General features: G+C 45.3%; 1 protein-coding gene across 1 annotated transcript in view; it reads right to left on the bottom strand.

Moving 5' to 3' along the window:
* The window catches only part of LOC143986913 (uncharacterized), a 417,248-nt gene that overhangs the window by 181,588 nt on the left and 211,065 nt on the right, over positions 1-24,595 (bottom strand). The window contains 2 exon segments of the mRNA XM_077485322.1: positions 12,396-12,401; positions 20,568-22,081. Of these exon segments, the coding sequence (XP_077341448.1) occupies positions 12,396-12,401; positions 20,568-22,081 (1,520 nt within the window).

The following is a 24,595-nucleotide window of genomic DNA, read 5'->3' as shown; positions in this document are numbered from 1 at the left end:
AGACAGGAAGTGCCCCCTATATAACCCCTCCTACACAGGAAGTACCTCAGTTTTTTCACCAATGTCTGTAAGGTGGTGCTCACTGATGTGCCACATGTGCTCTTGGAGGTTCTGGAATGGTTCTACTGAGAATCAAGGACTTCAATCGGATCCATTTGATAAAGCTGTCAGCCAAAATGGATGGTACCCGAGCCTCATTGGATAGGAGAGAAGATTCCTCAAGGTTTAACTGTAATGCAGCCTTATGATGCTGGACCGTGTATAATGGAACCCTGTGCAGTGTTGTTCTAACCAAGGTGCTTTCCTGCAGGGTGTTTTACAGGTCAAGGGGAGTGGACCCCAGATTAAGGGCTAGTTTACACTTGCTGCAAAACATGGCTTCGTACACACTTTGTTAAAGCTCTCTGAACGCCAGTCAAAGCCCGTGGCACTAAATACAATGTTTAGATTATAGTCCTGTTTACATCTGCTTTTGCTTGAGGCTTCGGTGGGGTTTCTGTGAGGCTGTGGTGGAACTTCGATGAGGCTTTGGTGGGGCTTCAAGCGAGCTTTGCCATAGACTTTTATGGAGGCTTTGAAGCACCACTGAAGCTACATGGGGTATACTTTTCGAAGCAAAGCAAAAGAGAGTGTAAACATGACTGTAAGCTAACCATTTTACTTAGTGACAGCATTCAGAGAGCTTTAACAAAGCCTTGTTTTGAAGTAAATGTAAACTAGCCGTTCATGTGTGTTGAAGCCAAAGCAAGTGTAAATGAGCCCTAAGGGGGACCCAGTTCCTGAAGGTCTTTTATGACAAAGCCTGCCATGATAGGTGAAGGTTGGGCTCCTATTATGGTCCGGGTCCTACAGCAGGAATGGTAAGTCTGCATTTTGCAGTTTCTCTTTAAAAAAAAAAAGAGATCTGTCTGTTCTCCCGGTGGCCACAGGGGACAGTGTGCTTTTCATGCTCTGTGTACTTCTCAGGAGTATTTTGTTGCAATGTCTCCTTTAGCCACTAGAGGGCACAGGTTTGCTCAGTATGGCCTATTCCCAGTTCCACTCCAGTCCTTTACTGTGGAATGTCTTCAAGTCACGGGGTGGGAGGTCACAGTCATTAGATATTCTATTGCCTCTTCACTCCAGAAAACCTTGGTCTGGAATGGTTGTCATCTTTGCGACTGTTTTCTCAATTTTGTGATATGACTGGTGGGGTTGTTGCATATCAATGCTCTAATACTGGGGGTGCTTAGTCTTTATTTCCTGCATTGGTTGACATGGCTGAAGGTCCTTGTGAGGGTCTACTTAGATAACGCCATGGCTGGGTTTATGTAACTCAACTAATCCCCAGAAATCAGGGGGCCCCAGAGAAAGTGAATTTTACTCTGCCTTGGGTGGAACTTTGAAATAAACCCTTTTGGCTGCCAGGTCCATATGGCGTAAAAATTATATGGACTAATTCTGTCCCAGGGACCATTCTGACCCCCATCTGCAGTCGACCCCCCCCAACTGATCCCAGACACCCCCTGCATGTAGTGCTGCTGGCCGTCCTCCTGCTGGCTGCAGCTATTGCTACTGAAGCTGTCAGGATGGAGAGTGGTGGGGAGGGGGGTTGTTAAACATTAGGGATGAGCTTCGTGTTCGAGTCGAACGCATGTTCGACTCGAACATCGTGCGTTCGCCGAATTCCGAACGTTTGGGCCGTTCGCGGCAAAATTCGTGTGGCCCACAATGCACTGCGATGGCGCAATGCATTGCTGTCTCACGATTGGCCAAGCATGCACTGTGACCCCGCATGCTTGGCCAATCGCAGCGCCAGTAGCGGGAAGAGCAATGGTTGGCCACAGGCATCCTGCCTGTGGCCAATCATAGCTCAGACAGTGTAGTGCACGCCCCACACTATATAAAGCTGCCTTTCAGGCGGCCTCGTGTAGTGTTTGTTAGCATCTGAAGCAGTGGGTGTTCTGTGTACCTTCAACACAGTTACACACCAATCGTTTTTGGCTGATTTACTATTTTGCTCTTGTGTAGTGGTTACTGTCTGTGCCCTGACCGCAGTATACACCACTATATTCACCTCACCTATATAGCTAGTGATCTAGCTTTAATAATAGAGCTTGCAGTCAGTAGTGTTAGTGCGTGCTGTCTGCGTGCTCTGTACCCAGTACATACCACTATATCCACCTACATAGCTGTTCTCTATTTGAGCCCGATTGTCATTTGCTGGAGTTATTGGAAGTTGTGTGTGCCTCCAGCACAGCACAGTATACAGCTGTATATGCCCCTTTAACTCTGCTGTTTTCTTGTTATTGTCTGCGTGCCCTGACCGCAGTATACACCGTGATATTCACCTCACCTATATAGCTAGTGGTCCATCTTTAACAATAGAGCTTGCAGTCAGCAGTGTCACTCAGGAGATAGTGCGTGCTGTGTGCCTGCTCTGTACCCAGTACATACCGCTATTATCCACCTACATAGCTGTTCTCTATTTGGGCCCGATTGACATCTGCTGGAGTTATTGGAAGTTGTGTGTGCCTCCAGCACAGCACAGTATACAGCTGTATATACCCCTTTAACTCTGCTGTTTTCTTGTTATTGTCTGCGTGCCCTGACCGCAGTATACACCGTGATATTCACCTCACCTATATAGCTAGTGGTCCATCTTTAACAATAGAGCTTGCAGTCAGCAGTGTCACTCAGGAGATAGTGCGTGCTGTGTGCCTGCTCTGTACCCAGTACATACCGCTATTATCCACCTACATAGCTGTTCTCTATTTGGGCCCGATTGACATCTGCTGGAGTTATTGGAAGTTGTGTGTGCCTCCAGCACAGCACAGTATACAGCTGTATATACCCCTTTAACTCTGCTGTTTTCTTGTTATTGTCTGCGTGCCCTGACCGCAGTATACACCGTGATATTCACCTCACCTATATAGCTAGTGGTCCATCTTTAACAATAGAGCTTGCAGTCAGCAGTGTCACTCAGGAGATAGTGCGTGCTGTGTGCCTGCTCTGTACCCAGTACATACCGCTATTATCCACCTACATAGCTGTTCTCTATTTGGGCCCGATTGACATCTGCTGGAGTTATTGGAAGTTGTGTGTGCCTCCAGCACAGCACAGTATACAGCTGTATATACCCCTTTAACTCTGCTGTTCTCTTGTTATTGTCTGCGTGCCCTGACCGCAGTATACACCGTGATATTCACCTCACCTATATAGCTAGTGGTCCATCTTTAACAATAGAGCTTGCAGTCAGCAGTGTCACTCAGGAGATAGTGCGTGCTGTGTGCCTGCTCTGTACCCAGTACATACCGCTATTATCCACCTACATAGCTGTTCTCTATTTGGGCCCGATTGACATCTGCTGGAGTTATTGGAAGTTGTGTGTGCTTCCAGCACAGCACAGTATACATCTGTATATACCCCTTTAACTCTGCTGTTCTATAAAAAAGGCATCTGCAGGAGTTAGTGGGTGTTGTGTGCCTCCAGCACAATATAAACTACCCAACTACTGTTTTACCCAACTCCCTTCAGGCCATTACCATGTCTGGAAGGCCAGCAAGGAGAGGCAGACAGGCGCGAGCCGATAAAAGAGGGCAAGCAGGCTCTGTGTCTAGAGACAACAGTGCTGGTCGGGGACGCGGTGCATTGTCATCAGCACGTGGCCATGGGACATGCTTGTCCTTCTTTTCTGCAGCTCGACATGTTGAACCGCAACATGCCAACGACTTGGTAGAGTGGATGACCAAGCCCTCTTCATCCTCCTCATCCTCTCTCACCCAGTCTCAGGGTAGTAGAAAAGCAGCTGCCAACACATCGTCGTCCCTCCTCTCAATGTCATCATCAGTGACTCCTTCCCTAGACCCACCACGTCCTCCTGAGGAGTCTCCTGAACTCTTTGAGCACAGTGTTGGGTACATGCTCCAGGAGGATGCCCAGTGTTTGGTGGGCTCTGATGATGACACTCAGCTAGAGGAAGGCAGTAGCGTGAGCACAGAGAGAGGGGATGCTCAAGAAGGACAGCAATCTGGCAGTAATGTTCCACAAGCTGCAGCATACTGCCAGGTTTGCTACAGCGATGAAGAGGGAGGGGATGATGAGGGCACTGACTCCACGTGGGTGCCTGGGAGGAGGAGGAGGCACATGTCCAACGAGGCAGGATGCCCTCCGGGGGCCAGCTTAGGGGCAGCACACCGACTGAATCACACCGCAGAGCTCCGCCTGCGCAGAGCGCTTCCTCTGCGCGTTATTCTAAAAGTTCTTTGGTGTGGGCCTTTTTTGAGACAAGTGCATCAGATCGCACCGCTGCTATTTGCAACATATGTCTCAAGCGTATCTCACGTGGCCAAAACATCAGCCGCTTGGGCACCACATGCTTGACCAGACATATGTTGACCTGCCATGCAGCTCGTTGGCAAGCATACCTCAAAGACCCACACCAAAGAACAAAGCGGACCTCTCCTTGCTCCTCATCAGCTGGCATCTCCAACCCCACTAGACCTTCAGTCCTCTCTGAAACCTGCTCTGAGAGGAATGAAGGTGTAGAATTAGGTGTGTCACAGCCAAGTGCTTCCGGGAACTCTGCTAGTGGTACATCCACGTCCGATTATAGCAGACAAATGTCCCTGCCCCAGCTGCTGGACCGGCGGAAGAAATTTACTCCCAGCCATCCACATGCCCAGCGGTTGAATGCTAGCTTGGCTAAATTGCTAGCACTTCAACTGCTGCCTTTTCAGTTGGTAGATTCGGCCCCCTTCCGTGAGTTTGTACAATGTGCGGTTCCTCAGTGGCAGGTCCCCAAACGCCACTTTTTCTCACGGAAGGCAATTCCGGCTCTCTACCGGCATGTGGAAGGCAATGTCCTTGCCTCGCTGGACAGGGCGGTCAGCGGTAAGGTGCATATTACCGCTGACTCATGGTCCAGCAGGCATGGACAGGGACGTTACCTGTCTTTCACGGCCCATTGGGTCACTCTTCTGGCTGCTGGGAAGGATGCAGGACAAGGTGCAGTAGTATTGGAGGTTGTTCCGCCACCACGCCTCCAAAATGCTACTATTGGTTGTGACACACCTCTCTCCTCCACCCCCTCCTCTTCTTCTTCCTCCACGGCCTCTTCCAGTGCTCTGTCCTCAGAACCAGCGGTGCTCCGTAGGCGTTGCAGGGGCTACGCAAGTACGCAGGCAAAACGATGCCATGCCGTGCTTGCGCTGGTTTGTTTGGGGGACAGGAGCCACACTGGGGCGGATGTTTTGTCAGCTCTGCAGGGGCAGGCCGAGAGGTGGTTGACGCCACGCCAGCTTAAGCCAGGAATGGTGGTTTGCGACAATGGCACCAACCTCCTCTCCGCCCTCCGACAGGGACAACTGACCCATGTGCCCTGTGTAGCTCACGTCCTTAACCTGGTGGTGCAGCGGTTCTTGGGCAGGTACCCCGGCTTACAGGATGTCCTGAAACAGGCCAGGAGAGTCTGTGTGCATTTCCGCCGATCATTTAATGCCTGTGCTCGGCTGGCTGAGCTCCAAAAGGAGTTGAACCTGCCCAAGAACCGCCTTATATGTGACATGCCCACCAGATGGAACTCAACATTGGCCATGCTGCAGCGGCTGCACACGCAGCAGAGGGCCATCAATGAGTACCTGTGCGACTACGGCACCAGGACAGGGTCAGGAGAGCTTGGTTTTTTCTCACCACGCCAGTGGGGCATGATCAGGGATGCATGCACTGTCCTGTCACCGTTTGAGGAGGCCACAAGGATGGTGAGCAGTGACAGTGCATGCATCAGTGACACTATACCTCTTGTCCACCTCTTGGAGCATACGCTGCGTGGAATAATGGACAGGGCACTTGAGGCAGAACAGAGGCAGGAAGAGGAGGACTTCCTTGCCTCTCAAGGCCCCCTTTATCCAGACAGTGTTCCTGCTGTGCCACCCATCACACAGGAAGAGGGTGAGGAGGAGGAAGAGGAGGAGGAGGATGATTGTGTCAGCATGGAGGTGGAGGCTGGCACTCAGCATCAGCAGCAGCAGTCTTATAGGGATGATTTACAGTCCCAAGAAACACGTGGACTTGTACGTGGCTGGGAGGAGGTAGCTGCGGATCATGTTGTCCTTAGTGACCCAGAGGACTCCGGACCGAATGCCTCAGCTAACCTACGCTGCATGGCCTCCCTGATCCTGCAAAGCCTGCGGAAGGATCCTCGTATTCTTCGGATCAAGGAGAGGGACCATTACTGGCTGGCCACTCTCCTTGATCCACGGTACAAGGGTAAGGTTGCCGACCTTATCTTGCCATCGCAGAGGGAGCAGAGGATGAGACATCTCCGGGAGGCCTTGCAGAAAGCTCTGTGCAACGCGTTCCCAGAGACTGGGAGGTCACAAACTCCTGGTCCTGGACAACGTGTTGCTGAGGCATCAGTCAGAAGGAGCGGTGGAGAAGGTGGCCGTCTGACTGATGCGTTCAGACAATTTTTTAGTCCGCAGCCCCAAGGTATGATTGGTTCCAGCACCCATCGCCAGCGTCTAATTTACATGGTGCAGGAATACCTAGGGGCAAGGTCAGACTTGGACACCTTTCCCACTGAAAATCCTCTGGCTTACTGGGTCTTGAGGATGGATCACTGGCCAGAGCTTGCACAGTATGCAATTGAGCTCCTGGCCTGTCCTGCATCCAGCGTTCTTTCGGAACGCACCTTCAGTGCTGCTGGTGGCTTTGTTACCGATCACAGGGTGCGCCTGTCCACCGAATCAGTTGATCGACTGACCTTCATCAAGATGAATCAGTCTTGGATCACCCACAGCTACCAAGCACCTGAAGCTGATGTAACCGAATAATTTTTTTTGAAATACCACATCCCTTCAAGACTGCCTATGCTGATGCTGAGTGACTGTCCTGTTATGTTGATTGTCTATCCTCTTCCTCCTCCGCTGATATGTTGGAAGAACATTTTTGGTTCTGGGTGATGCCAGCAGCCCAATTTTTCTGCCCCTGTTTAACAGGGGTGTTTAAGTACAATTTTTGATGCAATGCTTTGCAGCAGGGCTAATTCCTGCAAAAAAACTAGAGTGTATGGCAGAGGTTGCAGTGTGATGGCACCAGTGCCTAAGGCCCAATTTTTCTGCCCCTGTTTAACAGGGGCGTTTAAGTACAATTTTTGATGCAATGCTTTGCAGCAGGGCTAATTCCTGCAATAAAACTAGAGTGTATGGCAGAGGTTGCAGTGTGATGGCACCAGTGCCTAAGGCCCAATTTTTCTGCCCCTGCTTAACAGGGGCGTTTAAGTACAATTTTTGATGCAATGCTTTGCAGCAGGGCTAATTCCTGCAATAAAACTAGAGTGTATGGCAGAGGTTGCAGTGTGATGGCACCAGTGCCTAAGGCCCAATTTTTCTGCCCCTGTTTAACAGGGACATGTAATTACAATTCTTGATATAATATTTCACAGGAGGGCCCCTTCCTGTGCCCACCCAGAGTAACTGTGAGGACTTATAGTGTTGTGGCACCAGCACCACAACCACCAAAGGTCAATTTTTCTACCACTGTTCAACAATGGCATGTAATTACAATTCTTGATATAATCGTTCACAGCAGGGCGCTCCAGCGGCCACCAAGAGTCACTTTGAGGGCTTACAATGTTGTTGCAAAACCAACACCTTGTTCCGCCATTTCTGCAGAGCATATAGGGCAGGCCCCTACTTTCAAACATCCAATTTACAAACATCTCCTACTTGCAAACGGAAGGAGACAACAGCAAGTGAGATGAAAAAAGATGGACGACAAAACAAATTATACAGGGGTGATAACCCTTCCCTATGTTTTCCAAAAAGCTTAAAGATATTTTTTTTGACTGGAGCTACACTTTAAAAATGTACCGCTTGAAAATGACAAACAGATTCAACTTAACACAACAAACCTACACAGTCCCTGTCTTGTTTGCACCGCCTGTATACTGCTGTTCTGAGTATATAGGGCCTGGGGGCCACACGCATTTCCTTTTTTTAATATGGGTACGGGGTTCCCCTTAATATGCGTACAAGACCCAAATAGGCTGGTAATGGGCAGGGAGGGCTACCCATGCCATTTTTCTGAATGATTTTCAACCAGATATAACATTAAAACCGCAAGCAGTTTTAAATGGTGTTATTTCCGTTTAATGTCATTTTGTGCAGGGACTGTTCTAAACACGGGAAACACGTGGCACTTCACAGGCATACTATAGACACCCCCCAGGCACCATATTTAAAGGAATATTTCACTTTTTTTTTTCACTTTAATCGTCATTAAAATCAGTGCTCCCGCCAAAACGGTAGTTTTTAAAACTTTTTTTTGCAGTGGCCCATGTCCCCTGAGGCAGGAGGCAGATCGCCAAACCCTTTTTAGCACACTATCTTGCATATTAGCCGTTAAAATTAGCACTGTCCAATTCGAACGTTCGAGTCCCATAGACTTCAATGGGGTTCTAACGTTCGTGCCGAACGCGGGGGTCGTTCGCAAGTTCTGGTGCGAACCGAACCGGGGGGTGTTCGGCTCATCCCTATTAAACATGTGTTCACCAGCCCCCTCCCTTTCCTTCAATGGACACAGTCAGTGATCTTTACCAATCGCTCCTGTATCTATTGATAACTGAGAACAGGTAAACCGTGTTTACTATGTTTCAGTTTATGAATGAATAGAGGTCCCTATATAGACTCCTATTCATTCATGTAATGTGCAGGTTAGGCTGCAGAGAAAGGGAATGTCTTCAATCCATTTATCTGTCTGAAATAAGAGACATCAGGGGTCTGTTTAGACCTCTGATATCTCACCAAAGCCCCCCTCCCAAAAAAAGTACAAAATATTAAAGATAAAGTTGTAAAAAATAAAATAAAAATAATAATAATAAATAATATTAAAAAAGTAAGGCCTCGTTCACACAGAGCATGCTACAGTTTATGCCCCTGTGAGGCCCTGTTTACCCGCACAGGAAAGCACAGGTATTCCGTGCATTTGTAGCAACTGCACAAACAGCAGCTGTTCCTAATTTGACATCCATGTGGGTCCGGGCCCATGTCCCTGAGCTCACACCATCTGTGTTTGGGCCGTACCCCCACACTAATGTCAGATTAGAAGCAGAGGCTGTGCCACTGCATCCTAATTGACATGAATGGGACTGCCTGCATGGGGATGCACGGAACACCTGGGCATCTCCATATGGGTAAACATGGCCCTCCAGAAGCGTACATCCCATGTGAATGAGGATTTAGTAGGAATTTATCAGAAATGTTATAAGTTATGTTATGATTGTCCACTAATAATGATTTTTAGTGGAAATAGCATTTTGCTAACCATTTGCGCAACTATTGTGGACCCTAAAAAAATCAGTAGCACATTTTATTTATTCTAATGGTCGTGTGCTTTCAGAAAATATATGGTTTGAGGGGTCTTTTACAAACTCTGAAATCTGTAATGGAAAAAATATAACATCAGATTTTAAGAGTAAATTGTTTTTATTTACCATTTTGCGTACCTTCAGTTTTCACCATTTAATAAAAAGGCACAATTCAAAATTTACAAATATTTATTAACTCAATACAGTCTTAGCTTTTATATTTAGCAGGAATTTTGTACGTTTTGCCATGTATGTATCCACTTTTTAGTGTTTTTTTTTTTTTTTAAGAAAACAGTGAATTCATAAACATGCACAACTATTGTGGGGCATAAAGAAAACATTAGCACATTTTTTTTTAAATTCTATAAGTCATGTGCTTTTAGAAAATGTATGGTTTGGGGGGTCTTTAACAAACTCTGAAAGCTGTAAGCGAAAAAAAGCAATAGAAAAACTGCAAACTGGCCACCAGAATATAAAAGTGAATTGCAGGGCTTGGCAGCAAAAGGGTTAAAGCTCTAGTAATTGCTCATCCTCCAGGCATGGATGTTTGCCAATTGAATTTTTCTCAGCTGTCAGCAGTTGTCTCTGTAGAAGCAAGCTCTTCATCTGGAGGTGTTCTGGAGCACAGTCAATGGTGAGGCTCTCCCGATGTGGACTTCTGGAGTCCAGGTTCAATGGGGAACTAAGCAAGTGTGTCTTAAGACCAGCATCCTTCGTGCTTCTGTGTTAGTTGCTCTGGTGACATTGTGGGATCGGTAATCCTTGCTTCTGCCTTCCCTCTGCTGCATTTTTCCCTCATTTGCTTCACTGCATTCAGGTGGAGGGGATTCCTGTGCTTTTGTATGTTCTGACTGGGACCAGGAGAACATGGTGTTCCAATGTTGTGACTTTTCAGAGGACAATCCTTGGATCTCTGGATAGTCAAGCACTGCAGTTGAAAGGCCAGATTATTCCAGCCTTATGTTGTCAGTCGGCATACCAGATTGGCTATTGCAGTCAAAAAGGTTATAAGAGATAGGGGTGTCTAGGCCTTTTGTTTTTCCTGCTTTTTTGAAGGCTAGTATGGCTAAGTCAAGGAATTCTTTTCAAAAGTCTTGGCAATCGTATGTTGCGTGGTGTTGACCTAGCGGTTTCCTGCTTGTACCTTGGATTCCTCCACAGGGGGTATGATTTGTTTCTGGCCTTGTGTATGATAAAGGGCCATATTTTGGCTTTGACTGTCTTTTGGAGGCTGGTTGCTGTTCCTGTTCTTGGTGCATGCCTTTGTACTAGATCACATACAGTATGTTGTTTCTCCAGTCAGCCCATCATTGGCTTCATGGGATCTTAATTTAGTTATTTCTGTTTTTACAGAATTCTCCATTTGAGCCTATTCAGGAGCTTCCTTTTTGTTCCCTTTGTTGTTTGACATGGAAGGTTGTGTGTTCTGGTTGCCATTACTTCAGCTCATAGGACTTCGGAACTTGCTGTCCTTTTCTGTAAGGAGTCTTTCTTGGTCTTTTCCTTCATGGTAAGATAGCTTTTTGATCTCTTTTTTTATCTAAAGTGGTTTCCATCTTTTTATCTCAACCAGAACAGTGCATTAGGGATGACCTTGGTGTTTGAGTTGAACGCTGGCTTTTCGCCCGTTCGGCAAATACCGAGCCACATTTGTGTGGCGCTCACTGCCCACAATGCACTGCTTCATCGCAGTGCATTGCTGGCTCATGACTGCTCAAGCATGCACTGTAACCCCACATGCTTGGCCAATCACAGCGCCGGCAGCGAGGAGAGCCATAATTGGCCACAAGCAGGATGCCTGTGGCCAATTATAGCTCGGGGTTTTAGTACACGCCCCACACTATATAAGGCCGCCAGCGCAGAGGCCTTGTGTAGTGTGTTCTGGCATGCAGAGAGAGAAGGATAGGCAGGGACAGTGTGTTCTTTTCTCTGGCATCTGCAGGAGTTAAAGTGGGTGTTGTGTGCCTCCAGCACAGTATACACCTGTAGCTACCCTTTATTGCAGGTGTTCTCTGATACAGGCATCTGCAGGAGTTAAAATGGGTGTTGGTTGCCCCAAGCACAGTATACACCTGTATCTACCCTTTTTTGCTGGTGTTCTCTAGTACAGTCATCTGCAGGAGTTAAAGTGGGTGTTGTGTGCCTCCAGCACAGTATACACCTGTAGCTACCCTTTATTGCTGGTGTTCTCTAATACAGGCATCTGCAGGAGTTAAAGTGGGTATTGTGTGTCTCCAGTATATACGCTACCCAATTGCTGGTTTTCCCATCTCCCTGCAGGCCATTACTATGTCTGGAAGGCCAACAATGAGAGGCAGACAGTCACGAGCCAATAAAAGAGGGCAAGCAGGCTCTGTGTCTAGAGACAACAGTGCTGGTCGTGGACGTGGTGCATCGTCATCAGCATGTGGCCATGGGACACACTTGTCCTTATTTTCGGCAGCTGGACATGTTGAGCCACATCATGCCGAAGACTTAGTAGAGTGGATGACCAAGCCCTCCTCATCCTCTTTCACCCAGGCTCAGGGTACTAGCAAAGCAGCTGCCAACGCATCCTCTTCCCTCATCTCAATGTCATCAGTCACTCCTTCCCTAGGCCCACCATGAGGAGTCCCCCGAACTGTTTGAGCAGTGTTGTGTACATGCTCCAGGAGTATGCCCAGCGTTTTGAAGGCTCTGATGATGATACCCAGCTAGAGGAAGGCAGTAGCATGAGCACAGAGAGAGGGGATGCTCAAGAAGACAGCAATCTAGCAGTTATGTTCCACCAGCTGCAGCATACTGCCAGGATTGCTCCAGTGATGAAGAGGGACAGGATGATGAGGTCACTAACTCCACGTGGGTGCCTGATAGGAGAGAGGAGGAGGAGGCACATCTCCAATGATGCAGGATGCCCTCCGGGGGCCAGCTTAGGGGCAGCACACCGACTGAATCACACCACAGAGCTCAGCCTGTGCAGGGCGGTGACTCTGGACGTTATTCCAAAAGTTCTTTGGTGTGGGCCTTTTTTGAGACGAGTACATCAGATCGCACAGCTGCTATTTGCAACATATCTCTCAATCATATTTCGTGTGGTCAAAACATCAGCTGCTTGGGCACCACATGCTTGACCAGACATATGTTGACCTGCCATGCAGCTCGTTGCCCTCGCTGGACAGAGCGGTCATCGGTAAGATGCATATTACCCCTGACTCATGGTCCAGCAGGCATGGACAGGGACGTTACCTGTCTTTCATGGCCCATTGGATCACTCTTCTGGCAGCTGGGAAGGATGCAGGACAAGGTGCAGTAGTTTTGGAGGTTGTTCTGCCTCCAAAATGCTTCTACTGGTTGTGACACACCTCTCTCCTCCACCCCCTCCTCTTCTTCTTCCTCCATGGCCTCTTCCAGTGCTCTGTCCTCAGAACTAGCGGTGCTCCGTAGGCGTTCAAGGGGCTGCGCAAGTACGCAGGCAAAACTATGCCATGCCATTCTTGCGCTGGTTTGTTTGGGAGACAGGAGCCACACTGGGGCAGATATTTTGTCAGCTCTGCAGGGGCAGGCCGAGAGGTGGTTGACGCCACACCAGCTTAAGCCAGGAATGGTGGTTTGCGACAATGGAACCAACCTCCTCTCTGCCCTCCGGCAGGGACATATGACCCATGTGCCCTATGTGGCTCACGTCCTTAACCCGGTGGTGCAGCGGTTCTTGGGCAGGTACCCGGGCATACAGGATGTCCTGAGGCAGGCCAGGAAAGTCTGTGTACATTTCCACTGATCATTTAATGCCAGTACTCGGCTGGCTGAGCTCCAAAAGGAGTTGAACCTGCCCAAGAACCGCCTTATATGTGACATGCCCACCAGGTGGAACTCAATGCTAGCAATGCTGCAGCGGCTGCACATGCAGCAGGGGGCCATTAATGAGTACCAGTGCGACTATGGCACCAGGACGGGGTCAGGGGAGCTCGCTTTTTTTTCACCACACCAATGGGGCATGACCAGGGATGCATGCACTGTCCAGTCACCATCTGAGGAGGCCACGAGGATGGTGAGCAGTGACAATGCATGCATCAGTGACACTGTACCTCTTGTCCACTTGTTGGCAGAACAGAGGCAGGAAGAGGAGGACTTCCTTGCCTCTCAAGGCCCCATTTATCCAGACAGTGTTCCTGCTGTCCCACCCATCACATAGGAAGAGGACGGGGAGGAGGAGGATGATTGTGTCAGCATGGAGGTGGAGGCTGGCACTCAGCATCAGCAGTCTTGTAGGAATGATTTACAGGGCACTTGAGACAGAACAGAGGCAGGAAGAGGAGGACTTCCTTGCCTCTCAAGGCCCCCTTTATCCAGACAGTGTTCCTGCTGTGCCACCCATCACACAGGAAGAGGATGAGGAGGAGGAAGAGGATGATTGTGTCAGCATGGAGGTGGAGGCTGTCACTCAGCATCAGCAGCAGCAGTCTTGTAGGGATGATTTATAGTCCCAAGAAACACGTGGACTTGTACATGGCTGGAAGGAGGTAGCTGCGGATCATGTTGTCCTTAGTGACCCAGAGGACTCCAGACCGAATGCCTCAGCTAACCTACGCTGCATGGCCTCCCTGATCCTGCAAAGCCTGCGGAAGGATCCTCGTATTCTTCGGATCAAGGAGAGGGACCATTGCTGGCTGGCCACTCTCCTTCATCCACAGTACAAGGGTAAGGTTGCCGACCTTATCTTGCCATCGCAGAGGGAGCAGAGGATGAGACATCTCCAGGAGGCCTTGCAGAAAGGTCTGTGCAACGCGTTCCCAGAGACTGGGAGGTTACAAACTTCTGGTCCTGGACAACGTGTTGCTGAGGCTTCGGTCAGAAGGAGCGGTGGAGAAGGTGGCTGTCTGACCAATGCGTTCAGACAATTTTCTAGTCCGCAGCCCCAAGGTATGATGGGTTCCAGCAACCATCGCCAGCGTCTGATTTACATGGTGCTGGAATACCTAGGGGCAAGGTCAGACTTGGACACCTTCCCCACCGAAAATCCTCTGGCTTACTGGGTCTTGAGGATGGATCACTGGACAGAGCTTGCACAGTATGCAATTGAGCTACTGGCCTGTCCTGCATCCAGTGTTCTTTCGGAACGCACCTTCAGTGCTGCTGGTGGCTTTGTTACCGATCACAGGGTGCGCCTGTTCACCGACTCGGTTGATCGACTGACCTTCATAAAGATGAATCAGTCTTGGATCACCCACAGCTACCAAGTACCTGAAGCTGATGTAACCGAATATTTTTTTTTGAAATATCACATCCCTTCAAGACTGCCTATGCTGATGTTGAGTGACTGTCCTGTTTTGTTGATTGTCTATCCTCTTCCTCCTCCGTTGATATGTTGGAAGAACATTTTTGGTTCTGGGTGATGCCACCAGCCCAATTTTTCAGCCCCTGTTTAACAGGGGCATTTAATTACAATTTTTGATGCAATGCTTTGCAGCAGGGTCATTCCTGCACCACAACTAGAGTATATGGGAGAGGTTGCAGTGTCGTGGCACCAGTGCCTACGGCCCAATTTTTCAGCCCCTGTTTTACAGCCCCTGTGCCCACCCAGAGTAACTGTGAGGACTTATAGTGTTGTGGCACCAGCACCACAACCACCAAAGGCCCAATTTTTCTATCACTGTTCAACAATGGCGTGTAATTACAATTCTTGATATAATCGTTTACAACACCAACACCTTGTTCCGCCATTTCTGCAGAGCATATAGGGCAGGCCCCTACTTTCAAACATCCAACTTACAAACGTCTCCTACTTGCAAACGGAAGGAGACAACAGGAAGTAATATGAAAAAAGACGGATGGCAAAACAAATTATACAGGGGTGATAACCCTTCCCTATGTTTTTTTTGACTGGAGCTACACTTTAAAAATGTACCAGTTCAAAATTACAAAAAGATTCTACTTAACACAACAAATCTACACAGTCCCTGTCTTTTTTCCACCGCCTGTATACTGCTGTTCTGAGTATATAGGGCCTGGGGGCCCCATGCCTTTCCTTTTTTAATATGGATATGGGGTTCCCCTTAATATCTGTACAAGACCCAAAGGGGCTGGTAATGGGCAGGGGGGCTACCCATGCCATTTTTCTCAATGATTTTCATCCATATTGCCAGAACCAGATATTACAATAAAAACACAAGCAGTTTGAAATGACTTTTTTCCGTTAAATGTCATTTTGTGCAGGGACTGTTCTAAACACGGGAAACACGTGGCACTTCACAGGCATACTATAGACACCCCCCAGGCATGATATTTAAAAGAATATTTCACTTTTTTTCACATTAATTGTCATTAAAATCAGTGCTCCCGCCAAAACGGCCATTTTTAAAAACATTTTAAGCATTGAACCATGTCCCCTGGGGCAGGAGCCAGGCCCCCAAACCCTTTTTAGGACAGTATCTTGCATATTAGCCATTAAAATTAGCACTTTTTTATTTCGGCCATTCGAGTCCCATAGACTTCAATGGGGTTTTAAAGTTCGTACAAATTTTTCGGTCCGCTCGCAACGGAAATTGAAAATTTACAAATGAATATTCAAGCCATCCACCAAGAACTTAAAACACAAAAAACTGAGTTAACTGATTTCCGTACCATCATTAATGACACGGTGGTCACTGTCAACTTGCATTCAGAACTTATCACCCGGTCTATCGACCTCCATCAGAGCCACGAACTCTTTAAAAGGGAACTACTATACATGCAAGAACCAATTCTATTTCACACATTAGCCTATCTAAACAAAATACAGAATGGAATGAACGATCTCTCCCATGCACACATTCCCCTTTATTTTGTGTCCACTGAGACCTACTCACCAAGTCAACTTGGCTTTCAAAACAGGAAGTGCTATGCCGCTATATATCAATCCAGAAGATCTGGAGGCGTGTTTCTTGTTAGCCATACCCGTCTCTTCTAAGAATATTTTTCAGATGAAAACAATCCATAATGTCGGAACATTGAGGGATGATATACACATACAGATCAAAACCCCAGACCTGATTGCCTACCAACCCTGGATGCCGGATTTATACGCTATATCCCTTTTGAAGGAATGCACACAATTCAAGGACATCAATTTCCAATGCAACGGAAACCCATTCGTATATGACACAACTCATGCACTATGTGGCATGGAATATAAAAAACATGGTGCCGAACAATGCGAAGTACAAATGCGGAAGACTACAGATACCTCAGAAGTAAAGGAAATACTCGTGAAAGACGCATGGCTAGTAAGCACTCTGTTAAAAAAACATGAGCATATTTTATGAAAAGCAAATCATGAGCCATGTCATAACTCTACCCGCTACAGTATCTATTATCAAGGTCCCAACCAATGCGAGAATCACTAATCGGGAAAACCACATTATATCCGATAGGAACTGAAGTCTGGGAAGGGGAAGTTGAAAGTGTCGATGCCTTCCAACATCAGGAAAACCCAATGAACTCGGACCTCAAATTCCTATTAGAACATAAGCCTAACCACACCCTCAAGATGTCTATAAAAAAAGAACAATATATCAATTGAAGTGTTTGAATATTCCGAGAAGGACCATATCTTATTAGAGAGCAGAACATATTTTCCAATAACAGATATAATGATTCTAATTTGTATCGGACTGTTAATACTATGGTTAGTGGTTCAACTTCTCACCATCCGATTGTCAAAAGTATCCCGAGAAATCTACGAACAATTACCAACAACCGTAATCTTCAATACCTTACACACCCAGTTATCACCCTCTAACTTTCATTATGGAGCGAATCCCTGCTACGTTTCCAGGACATACCAGGAATTCAAAAGGGGGATTTTGTCATAACATATACCTCAAAATATCATATTTTATTATTCTTGTTTTAGTCTGGTAAAATCTAAATCAGCGATACCAAAGGACCACTTTCTCCTCCCATCAGAATTAGGTGACCAATTTATATGACCCATTGAAAAGCTGGGCTGCGACAAACAAAAGTCTCAAGCTGACTCAGACTGAAGCCACAAAAACTCTTAATTCAAGGAAGGCTTAAATAAATAAACCTATTGTATCAGAGAGTGAACAGATATCCTAAAGTCAACCTCAATATGGACTCAGATGTCAATGAGACAATGACTAAGATACGAGGTGGAGGTCTACCCCAACAGGACAGATAAGACACCTCTATTAGAAAAGTAAACAATGGGATTGTGTCCTGAATGTTCAAAGTTCATTTGAGACGCTGTAAGGAAACATTGAAAACTTGTGTATATTTTTACATCATGAATATACGTATATTAGAATTAAGGATATGATATTTTACTATAGTACAAATTAAAAATTGTGCTTAAGTAACCATCATAAGTATAGACAAGCCTCATATATACAGAAATCTACATATTACATGTGTGGTCTCAAGACAATTAGGTTGAAATAGGAAATACGTCATTGTTATGTCACGTCACTGTTCATATAAACCTCCATTTTGCGTGATTCTAATTAATCACATCTATAAATCAAGGATTGTATTATACACCAATTACTAAGAATCCCTGAAAAATATAGACATATATTCACATCCCCAAAATATAGAAAACACTCATTATATAAAAAATATATATATCCCTTCTTTTAACAAAGTAAGTTGAATACACATTTGTTATCCTCAGACACCCCCAGTGGCTGAAGATAATATTACAGTTGGTACCTGGCCGATCATAAAAATTTCCCCAACCAATGGAGAGTAAGCCGAACCTTCTGGGCTGAGCTCATGATAAATTTTATAGGTGTATTGTCCCAAAATGGTATAAAGGTTGGGAAAGCCCTAAGTAGAGGATCACAGACCCCACACCAGATGCACCTCCGACATCAAGAAGTCTGCTGATATTTGACCACTCCCCATCTTGCTGGGCTTTATGACTGAAACCATTAGATGTTTCTTAGATTTTGGCGGACATCTTCCCTTTTTAAGCTGATTGGTAAGATCCAGACCACACAAATTCTATTTTATATCCGCTCTTGTAAATTATAGGAATCATATTTTAGAGGTTATGTATTGATGTTTATTGACTGTCGGGGGGTGTATTATTATATCCGTGTTTTAAGGAATTCAAGCAACATTTTATATCAATTTAGATTTCTGTGATCCCAGGGAAGTTTATTGCTCCATGTCATTTCTGAAGCTCTGTTGGTTTAATAATTAATTCAAATTGGCAATACCGTTCTGCGGACTCTGTGAGATATACTTCAAATTTCTTCCGGCCGGAGAAGTTTGGAGGACCACTCCCCTGAGCGACAAGCGATATTGCGTTCTTGAATATAAAAGGTGAATTACCACACATATTTTTCCAACAGATCAATCTGAACTCCCTTGAGTAATTCTATTAGTTTTTCTCAGTGAAAATATTGATGTTTTAATAATGTTTGTGTGAAGTCTCAATCACCAGAAAATATAGTTCTGTATGAAATTGTATTAATATACTCGCTAATTAATAAAGTCAAAATTATTTTACTTATTCATTTGTTGGGAGATATTATATACTTTGGTAATAAAACCCCATAAATTAACTAACTCAGGAAAGGATTGTGATATGCACTGACAATCAGAATAACATTTATTAAATTACCGTAAGGCTCGGTTCACACAGGGGGCGACGCGAGGCGACATGACTTGCCACGCCGCGACCTGCCGCGACCTCAGCGTCGACTTGCAAATGACTTCTGTATAGAAGTCAATGCAAGTCGCCCGAGGTCGCCCAAAAGTAGTACAGGAACCTTTTTTCTAAGTCGGAGCGACTCGAGTCGCTCCTCTTAGAACGGTTCCGTAGTACAGAACGGGGGCGACTTGTCAGGTCGCGGCACGGCAAGTCGTGTCGCCTCGTGTCGCCCCCTGTGTGAACCGAGCCTTAGGTTGGAGGCACTGAGAATAATTGCTGAGATCTTCATTAAGATTCCATACCACTCACAACAATATTAATTGGTTCATAAAGATGGAATAAGAATAATATACAATTCAGCGACTTCAATAGAAAAGATGAGGAGAAAAAGGGAAAGAAAAACAGAGGGGGAGGGGTTTGGGGGTTTAGAGAGAAAGGGGGAAAGGAAAGGGAGGAAGAGAAAAAGGAGGGAGGAGAGAGGGAAAGGGGGGGGAGGAAAGCAAAGGGTCTGGTATATATTTGGGGGTCTCTATACAGTTTTTCATTCTTTCTGTTGGATGGAATACAGAAAATGTGACATTTTACAAAGGAAAAATTAATTGGTTTAAATTTACAGAAAATGACATTTCATTGCCGGCTTCTTTTTTATTAAGCAGCACAAAGACCCTCCAAAGACCCCCAAATACACAGAAGAACCTCAGGGGGGTCTGTGTGCTGCTTTGGTAACATTTCCTTTATAAATGTCACAACAACTGCACTCTTTTCTAATAAAATGTTTTTAGAATTACAAAGAAATGACCTCACAGTGGGAGGAATGCGTGCGACATTCATTCATTCAACTATTTTATTTCAATATTTACAAAAGCTACAAAATGGATGAGAGGAAATGACTCCATTTTTATTTTTCTCCTGCTATCAATGGCCGACACGGTACAACACTTCATCCATGTCTTTGGTGATCTCTGATCTCCTTATCAACTGTTTCTTCCATGATGAAGATCAGCCATGGAGTATATCTGAGGTGTACATCAGGGTGTGCTTCTTCCCCACATGAGAGCTGTGATGTCCAGCAACATTCATATAGAAGACATTTCCCACACTCAAGGCACTAATACACCTCGAGGGTTGTGTGGGATCCCTGATGTACAGGAAGACAGGACTTCAGTGAGGAACAATTCCCTCACTCAGAACCGGAATACGACTTCTCCGCGTGTGAGATTTTTGATGTTTGGAAAGATTGGACGTCTGTGAAAAACATTTCCCACACTCAAGACAGGAATACGGCTTCTCACCCGTGTGAGATCTCTGATGTCTGTAAAGATTGCACCCCGTTGAAAAACATTTTCCACACTCAGGACAGGCATATGGCTTCTCACCCGTGTGAGATCTCTGATGTGTGGAAAGATTGGACTTACGTGAAAAACTTTTCCTGCACTCAGGACAGGAATACGGCTTCTCCCCCGTGTGAGATCTCTGATGTGTGGAAAGATAGGACTTCTCTGAAAAACATTTCCCGCACTCAGGACAGATAAACGGCTTCTCCCCCGTGTGAGATCTCTGATGTGTGTAAAGTTTGGACTTCACTGAAAAACATTTCCCACACTCAGGACAGGAAAACGGCTTCTCCCCCGTGTGTGATCTCTGATGTGTGTAAAGGTTGCACTTTTCTGAAAAACATTTCCCACACTCAGGACAGGAAAACGGCTTCTCCCCCGTGTGAGATCTTTGATGTGTGGAAAGATGGGACTTCTCTGAAAAACATTTCCCGCACTCAGGACAGGAATACGGCTTCTCCCCCGTGTGAGATCTCTGATGGGTGGAAAGTTTGGACTTCACTGAAAAACATTTCCCACACTCAGGACAGGAAAACGGCTTCTCCCCCGTGTGAGATCTCTGATGTGTGTAAAGGTTGCACTTTTCTGAAAAACATTTCCCGCACTCAGGACAGGCATATGGCTTCTCCCCCGTGTGAGATCTCTGATGTGTGGAAAGATGGGACTTACGTGAAAAACTTTTCCTGCACTCAGGACAGGAATATGGCTTCTCCCCCATGTGAGATCTCTGATGTGTGGAAAGATAGGACTTCTCTGAAAAACATTTCCTGCACTCAGGACAGGAATAAGGCTTCTCCCCCGTGTGAGCTCTCTGATGTATGAAAAGTTTGGACTTCACTGAAAAACATTTCCCGCACTCAGGACAGGAAAACGGCTTTTCCCCCGTGTGAGATCTCTGATGTTTGTAAAGATTGGACTTCTGTGAAAAACATTTCCCACACTCAGGACAGGAATACGGCTTCTCCCCCGTGTGAGATCTCTGATGTTTGGAAAGACTGGACTTCACTGAAAAACATTTCCCGCACTCAGGACAGGAAAACGGCTTCTCCCCCGTGTGAGATCTCTGATGTGTGGAAAGATCTGACTTCTGTGAAAAACATTTCCCGCACTCACGACAGGAATACGGCTTCTCCCCTGTGTGAGATCTCTGATGTGTGGAAAGATAGGACTTCTGTGAAAAACATTTCCCACAATCAGGACAGGAATACAGCTTCTGCCCCGTGTGAGATCTCTGATGTCTATTAAGTTCAGATTTAGTATGGAAACATTTCCCGCACTCAGGACAGGAATACGGCTTCTCTCCTGTGTGAAATCTTCTATGCACATTAAGTTGGGATTTAGAATGGAAACATTTCCCGCACTCAGGACAGGAATACGGCTTCTTCCCCGTGTGAGATCTCTGATGTCGGTAAAGATCGCACTTCTGTGTAAAACATTTCCCGCACTCCAAACAGGAATATGGCTTTTCACCAGTATGAGATCTTTTATGAACAATAAGTTTGGATTTAGAATGGAAACACTTCCCGCACTCAGTACAGGAAAATCTCTTCTCTGTTGGAAGGACGGCCCCGTCCCTCACAGTCTGAGGTTCCTCAGGATAAGAGGAATACGATGGTCCATCTACACTGTGTGGTGCCGGATGGACATTTGAGGTAGTCGGGTTTTCTCCTGGACTATACTGTGTGATGTCCTCATCTTCTACTTTACAGTCTGGAGACAAAGTGAGACAATCCTCTGAGGTTTTCCTCATCTCCCGTCCATCTACTAAAATAGAAATACAAAGATTATTACTAGACATGAGCTGATTGGTTCCCCTAAACCAGGACTCCGCCCACATCAGGCAGCTTTGTCTCTGAGGATCTTACAATTCCCCCCTCAAGGTAACTAGTAAATGGGTCCTCTGATCTCCTACCAGATCATTTCTTTATTCATGGACCTTAGTCAGAGAGGGAGGAAACAACGAGAACTGTCTTCTATAGGAGTGACAGTGATGAGGGGATTATAGGACGAGTGTCCCCTCCCCCTCTATCACTCATTGCCATCTTCCCAACACAAGAAGTCCTGACCTTCCTTATTTAGTCCATGATTTATGCCTCGTACACACGATAAGATTATCGCACGAAAAATCCCGCTTTCGGAGAGATCGTTCGATAATCGAATCATTAGTACACGTCTAATGCATCCGATTAAGGCCGGTCGTACGGAATTTATAGAAGGAACATGATTGAAAATGTTTCCCGTATGTGAACACAACGAACGATCATCGGATCATTGGTATGGTTATCGTACGAAAATTAAAATATCGGGAAGTGTACTGCGCATGATCGGAAACAAACGAACGAACCGGAAACAAAACCAACAAAAAGTAAACAAAGATACCTGTATATGTCATATTACCTACATGCATGTTCTATAAATGTGAGGGGGACATTGGGGATCAGTTGTGGGTGGGTGTTCTGTGTATATTTGCAGTTTGCTCTGTCTCTAATATATATATATATATATATATATATCAAATATTAAATATATATATATATATAATTATTTATTAATATACTATTATATATAATAGATAAATAAATGTAATAAATATTAAATAGATGAGTAATGATGTCAACTGATGTTGGCACTGATATGTGGCAATGATGAGCACTTATAGACTATAATAGAATCTAAAATTTGTGATGTACCTTTTCCCTAATATAATAGCATCTGATTTTATAATGTCATTTATTTAATTTGTTAGATATTTATATACCAGCAATATCTAAAAATAATAGTAACACATATAGTAACAATGTCAAACACATAACTTTATTAACATAACTTTATTAAACGTTAACGATTATTACAAGTATGAGGCAAAAAAACAATAACTGAACAAGAATAAATAATGATTTCCAGCTGTGTGTAGTTGTAGTCATTTGAGCACTGTGAGGGTGGCCTATCCCTGGGAGCATATTGCCAATGTGGGCCTTGCTGCTGCAATGGTTGGGACACCATGGGAGGAACAGGTGTTGTTGGTACAGCTTGTTGTTCTGCTAAATAGGTATTATGGGTTCATTTAACATTAACACCTTTGTGTAGAACCTCAAGGAGTAACTTGTCGGCCAGTTGTTTTTGCTCAGTGCACATCAATTTTAGTTTGTTGGCTACAACAATAGCAGAGCCATCGGAGTCATCCGGTCTCCTCTGTAATGCAGCAGCTCCCTGAGCTAGAAATACACAAGTACCATCTGAAGATTTTCTCTTCTCTCCTCTTGGCTCCGGTGTTTGAAATGGGGAAACGGTGGTTGTAATCGACATTATATGATGACATTGATAATGAACCATATTTCTATTCACCTGTGGCAATAATTCTTCACCCGAGTTTTCACAATCCTGTTCCAGGGAGAGACAATCGGGTACTGGTGAAGGAGCAGAGGATGATGGCAGAGTACTAATTGAAGATCTGGAGTCAATCTCTTCTGTAAGAAATTGTAAACTTTCATAGTACCATAAGCGTGGTACATCGATATCATCCGTACCAGCACCTGATTTTTGGGATGCTCTGATCTTATTCAACTAATTTTTAAATACAGTCCTCAGATTTGCTATTTTTTTGTCACATAGTCCATTGTTGGATTCGGGCAAACAGCTTTGCCTAATTCAACAAGTTTCTCCAGTGCCTCATGCCTTTTGTTACGGTCGTAGTATCCCTTCGACTTAACTTTCCACAGGCAGGGTAGTTGTCTATACATCTCAATAAATTGTATAAGGAAATCAGGCCTGGTGAATTTATCCGCCATACCTAGGAAAAGCATAGAAATGCTCAGCATATGGAAAATAACATGCATGGACATATAGAAGTAACAACTGTCCATTATTCTGAGGGGACTGTCCCCGATTGTAAGTCAATTTCCCCTGTCCCTCTGTCCATAGTCAAGTATTAAATAGACAGATCTACATTGCTGCATCTGTAAATTTAATCAATAGGATCAAAGCACATTTTTCTTTTTCCCATACCTTTAATACATTGTTGTGTGTGTGTGTGTGTGTGTGTATACACACAAACAAATATTATCCCAAAAAATTATGTAGAATCTATATATATATATATATATATATATATATATATATATATATATATATATATATGCTTTCATCTGTGACTACACTGTCCAAAACAAAAACAATAGTTAACACAAAATCATAAAAAGAATGGGACCTACCATCTTTCGGCAATGCTGACAGATCGCAGGGTAGAAAAAAAAAATCGCTGGGTCTGTGCCTGAAAGA

The sequence above is a fragment of the Lithobates pipiens genome, unplaced genomic scaffold, assembly GCF_037356315.1.
Source record: "Lithobates pipiens isolate NorthernLeopardFrog02 unplaced genomic scaffold, aLitPip1_a1.2 Scaffold_18, whole genome shotgun sequence".
NCBI lineage: Eukaryota > Metazoa > Chordata > Amphibia > Anura > Ranidae > Lithobates > Lithobates pipiens.
Note: the sequence above shows the minus strand (reverse complement) of the source record. Positions and strands in the feature narration are given on the sequence as shown.